The sequence below is a fragment of the Lytechinus pictus genome, chromosome 10 (genome assembly GCF_037042905.1).
Source record: "Lytechinus pictus isolate F3 Inbred chromosome 10, Lp3.0, whole genome shotgun sequence".
Lineage (NCBI taxonomy): Eukaryota > Metazoa > Echinodermata > Echinoidea > Temnopleuroida > Toxopneustidae > Lytechinus > Lytechinus pictus.
In genome coordinates this window covers 14536868-14542584 of record NC_087254.1, presented here as the reverse complement: position 1 = coordinate 14542584, position 5717 = coordinate 14536868, and the positions used below count along the sequence as shown (strand labels likewise).

At 42.2% G+C, this 5717-nt stretch overlaps 1 protein-coding gene across 1 annotated transcript; it reads left to right on the top strand.

Moving 5' to 3' along the window:
* Positions 1-255: 255 nt before the first annotated feature.
* LOC135155652 (uncharacterized) lies at positions 256-4670 on the top strand. Its single transcript, XM_064105393.1, has one exon. The coding sequence runs from the start codon at positions 2986-2988 to the stop codon at positions 3928-3930; it is 945 nt and encodes a 314-aa protein (XP_063961463.1). The 5' UTR covers positions 256-2985; the 3' UTR covers positions 3931-4670.
* The last annotated feature ends 1047 nt before the right edge of the window (positions 4671-5717 follow it).

Below are 5717 nucleotides of genomic sequence, written 5' to 3'. Positions count from 1 at the left end.
ATGCATGTAAAGTGATTTATTAAACTTTTGAAATATCAATTAAGAACTGGAATGATGAATGATATGAATATAAGAAATATATTAAATGCATGTAAAGTGATTTATTAAACTTTTGAAATATCAATTAAGAACTGGAATGATGAATGTTATGAATATAAGAAATCTATTATATGCTAGTTCATCACAACTTTAGCTGGATCTTGCTGCAGAAAGTGCATCGTGTAGTTCTACAAATATCTCGGGTGAGAGGCAGTTTGGCAGAGCGGATGCAATGCTTCATAGGGCCCCTAACATTTCTGTGGTAAGGTCGAATCCAAACTGATGTTTTCATCAAATGATACAGCCTCCTGGCTACAAAAATTTCCTGTAGATGAAAGAGAAAACAAAATAATGAATGCAATGAAATTGGGAAAAAAGTGAGGCTAGAGGAGCAAAAACAAAAGTAAATGGTTGTAAAGTTAGTACAGGAGAGGAACAAAATGAGAAGAAAGGAACTCACAGAAAAGGAAACAAAACAGAGAGACAAACTTGAGACTAGCTCCTTTAAAAAAAGTTCTGTATGGTGTACTATGGATCTGTAAAAATATTTTAAAATTATGTAAAGTTTCAAGGATTGAGCATGCATAGGAAATCACGTAAAGGCAAGGATATCAAGTCACGAATAAAAACAAAAAATGAGGGGGGGGGGAATGGGAATTACATCACCCCCCCCCCCACCCCGCCTCTCCAAAAAAAAAAAAAAAACGACTTTAATAACTTGTCAAAACTCTATCTAGTATCAGCTTATGTTATTATCCTTTTTAATGTTATTGTTAGGGATCGAGAGACAGGATGAACGCGGGGGGGGGGTGCATTTTTCGGATTCATACTTTCAGGCATCAGTGTACTGAAGGGGAACATTTAACATAGGACTACAAAAAATTGCGGTGGACAGACAAGAAACAAGAAATGATGATTAAAATGAAAGAAAAAATTCTCGATCTCAAAACAACTTGAAAAAAGAAAGATGCAAAACCAAATGTTATCAACTCACTTACATATTATATTTGAAATCCATCCCAATGGTCTTCCATGTCGTAATTGTGCACTGTAATTCAGATAATCAAGTTAAAACATGTGAAATTAACTTCAAGTCTCAAATCAATCGTCTTGCACACTGTGCCTTGCAAAACAACAAAATACTCCGATATATGCGTATCATGAACGCACATGCATATTTATGAGCGCCGCGAAAATGACCAATCTCATTCACAAATGATGCGCACTTACGCTTCGTCACCATGCCGCGAGAAGCGTTTATGCGCGATGTAAAATCTCCGCCCCGAATTGGCAATCCCCGAATGCGCATGCGCGGTGGTGATTGATACTCGATGGTCGACAATTCGTTCGGAATGGATAATACTTAGAAATCATTTCTTAAAAAAATCATAACTTGAGTTATTCTTCATCATATGTCTTAATCAATGCATCATCGTAATGGGTGACACATTTTCTTTATGTTGAGGTAAGTTTCAACAGATTTGGATGAAGATTTGAATTATCAGTGGCGTACCTAGCTTAGACAGGAATAACTGTCGTTTCTGGGGATTTATTCAACAATTTCTGACATTTTACTATAATCCCCATTCACCGACGGTAGTGTGTTAGTGCGAGCCTGCATGTGTAATCTGGTCAGCAATTCGGAGGACGGGTTTTGTCCAGATTTTAATTTCTTTTAGATTCTAAATGACATATTATCTTGAACGAAGGCCCACTATTTTCGTTAGACTCTAATCTTTCTATTGATACTATGTAAGTTCTATAAAAAATCGAAAAATATACGTTACCGATGAGTTATTTCCCGGGTTATTCCTTATTCTTTAAATTTTCTGGCGGAGAGAAAAAAATGGCAGCCGTCAACGAGTTGTGCTTTTATCAAGGCTTTCCGATTAAATTTTCGATATCCCCATTCCTGGCCAATCAATGCGAGTGACAAGTTCCGAACGCACGCACATCTACAAGCGCAAAGCAGCGGCACAAATCGCGATATATAGCGACTGGTAAATACGTCTGTAAGGATGATGACGTCATCCAAGATGGCAACTTACGTTGACCAACGAAAGGATCGAAGATGACGATGTTTCGATCATCATTTGAAAGAAATTAGCGGTAACTGCGGTCTAAGGTACGATATTTCTGAATTTTAAACATTTTTTCGTAAATATGGATGTGATTTCTCTTTCGTAATGTGACATTTTATGTACAAAAAATGATCGGAAAATTGGGTTTCCGCCGAATGTAAGATCTAACGTTACTGCTAATACGTTGTCTGTACGTACGGGCCTCCAAGCTCTTCAGTCTATGTATTAGTGAGTGAGCCAACGCAGTTCAGCGGAACAACCAAAATACAGAGACTAAAGCTTTTGGTCTATGCCTGGCTATGCTCTTCAAAGTCAAACACAGTAATTTAGTATCAATGTGAGGGGATGAGAAATAACCCTTTCTTTATAATGCAAATTAGTCAGGTACAAAAGGAATGTAGCTAAAGAGGAGCGATATGCTCCAGTGGACAAAAGGAATGTAGCTAAAGAGGAGCGATATGCTCCAGTGGACATACACTCACTGCATGCAGGAAAAAGCTCAAACATGCAGTGAGCAGATGAGACTGGCTGTAGCTGCATGTGCCTACATGAAGCGGTAATCGATGTCTCATCCTGATATTCTTGATGTATATAGTTGATTTTGGACACCTTAATATCAACTGAAGTGACCTCAGTCAAGGGCCTTCTACCCTCTTTTGTTTGATTTGAACATGATGAAATAAAGATTGGCCTCATACCCAATAGAACCGCAAAAACAACTGCTTCGTCTGATTTATGAATTTCAACCCGTATCCTCACATTTGGTAGTACGGATGGGGTGCGGTTTCTCTTCAGATAACTGAGAACTATTGGCTTGGCCAGGTGTGTAACGATCAAGGAGTAAAAGACAAAAGAGGGTAGGAAGATGACGACCATGGAAGAGATGAGGGAGGAGCTGGAAAAGCTGTCATTGGAGCTGAAAAGTAGGGAAGTGTATTTCCCGCCCAAGGAAAAGAAAATCAGGCCCTTTAGTGGCACTGAAAACATGCTGGTCTCAGATTTTGTGGAGGACATTAAGGCAGGAATTAAACTTCGAAAGCTGACGGGTGAGAGTGCTATTGACTACGTGCTAGCTCACCTGGAAGGATCTGCAAGGCAGGAGGTGCAACATCGCCCAGATAGAGAAAAGAAGGATGCTGATTCAATAATGAACATCTTATTGGAAGCCTTTGGGGACAAGCTGAATGCTAGTCAACTAATGCGGCAGATATATAACCGAGTACAAAATGAAGATGAGTCTGTGGCACAGTACGCATATGCCTTACTTGCATTGGCGACTCGATTGCAACGCAAACCAGGAGCTCCGGAGTCGAAGAATATCATCAAAGAACAGTTTAAAGATGGGTTGAGTGACCCAGTACTCAGGAGGGAAGTGAAGCGGTTGTTTAAAGAAAAGCCAGAATTGTCTTTTCTAGAGGCACGAGACTGGGCGGTGGAGATGGATGAGGAAGAACTTAAGGGCACCAACCCACGCAAAAAGAAATGCACCACCTACCAGGCCGAAGCCACAGCCGAGATGGGAAAGATGGTAGAGGGGCTCACTGCAGCGATCAAAGGCCAAACAGAGCTACTTGACAAGATGATAGTACAGCAGGGCATTTTCAATTCTCGTCTAAGTCAGTTAGAGGAGACGCAGGACAATGCCAGGAGATTCAGGAGACCTCCTCTAGACAAGAATAAGATTGAGTGCCATCGATGCCACCGCATGGGTCATTATGCAAGGGAGTGTGAGAGTCCTCATCCTGGGGGCAATCCACGTACACAGAGGGCTGGACAGTCAAACAGTCGGCAACAGCAACAGGGAAACTGAATACACCCAGGGCTGAGAGCCAAGCCCTGGGTGTCTCTTCAGAGTCAGAGAGTTTTGAAAGGGGCTCTGGAAATGGAGAACGAAACATGCTCATTGGTATTTGCCCCACAAGCATCATATTTATTAATGGGGTGGAACTCACTAGTGTGGTAGACTGTGGGTCTCAAGTCACAACCATCACTTCCAATTGCTTCCAGCGATCATTTTCGCCGTCGACCCTAAAGAAATTAAACTGGATTTCTCTTAGTGCAGCAAATGGGACAGATATTCCTTACTCTGGATATTTTGAGGCTGATGTGACTATTGCTGGCATTACAGTTCCGAAAAGAGGTATTCTAGTAACAAATACATCACATAAACCAAAACATCCCATTTTGCTCGGAATGAATGTTCTGCAAGGTTTGCCAGGTGAGACCTTAGCAGCCGTAATTGGAGCTGATGCGTCAGTTGTCACAAGCAAGAGATGGATCGACAAGAAAAGTACTGTGGGCCTTGTTCGTGTTGCTGGAAGAGGGAAGGTGAGAGTCCCAGCTCGATCAATACAAGCCATAGAGGTGACAGGACCCACTTGTCCTACCCAAACCGCGGTAATTGTGGACCAAATTGTGCAAACTCCGAAGGGAATCATCCTCAGTCCGACTCTGGCTCATTCGTGTAGGGGGAGAATAATTGTACAATTATACAATACCACAGATGAGGACATCTTTTTAAATCCCAGAACTCCAATTGGATCTCTTCAACTTGCATCGATGATCGATGACAATAGTGTCGTGTGTCAAAGAATGGTTGCAAGTGGGGACCAACAAACTGATACAGGTAGAATGAAGCTGCTAGAGACACCTGGACTACTATGGAAAGGACTGAGTGAGGAGCAGAGACAACAAGCAGAAGCCCTGTTGTTACGAAATAGTGATGTCTTTGCTGCCTCGGAAGAGGACTTGGGCCATACGGAAACGGTAACCCACCAAGTCAGAACAGTAGATGAGGAGCCTGTTAAGCTTCCATACAGGCGTATCCCCCCATCCCAGCTGGAAGAAGTTAGAGAGCATATCCAAAAGCTACTGGAGAAAAAGGTTATCAAGGAAAGTACAAGTCCTTATGCATCACCAATTGTATTGGTTCGCAAAAAAGATGGTTCATTGAGGCTATGTGTGGACTACCGCAAATTGAATCAGAAAACTAGGAAAGATGCCTATCCAATACCAAGGATTGACGAATCAATGGATGCGTTACATGGCGCACAATGGTTTTCGACACTTGATCTCTTGTCGGGCTATCACCAAGTGGCTATGGATGAGAGGGACCAACACAAGACAAGCTTTACAACACCCTTTGGCTTATACGAATATGTACGTATGCCTTTTGGATTGTGTAATGCGCCAGGAACGTTCCAGCGTCTAATGCAAATTTGCCTAGGGGACCAGTTCTTCTCGTCTGTCTTGTGCTATCTGGACGACATTTTAGTGTATTCGACTACCTTTGAAGAACAGCTTGAAAGACTAGACCGTGTATTTGACAGACTTCGCAAGCATGGACTAAAGATCCGTTCTTTCTGTTCCGTCCAGAAGTGAGGTATTTGGGCCATGAAGTTTCAAGAGAGGGCGTGCAGACAGATCCGGACAAGATCGAGGTGGTGAGGAGCTGGCCAACACCAAGGAATCTGAAAGAGCTACGCTCTTTTCTGGGGTTCTGCTCCTTCTATCGACGATTTGTGAAAGGATTTTCACAGATTGCTGGCCCCCTGCACAGTCTGGTTGCCATCCAAGTTGAGAAGAGGAAAGAAAGAA

Excerpts from the sequence above, each read along its gene's own strand:
- LOC135155652 (XM_064105393.1), top strand. The coding sequence starts at position 2,986 with ATGACGACCATGGAAGAGATGAGGGAGGAGCTGGAAAAGCTGTCATTG.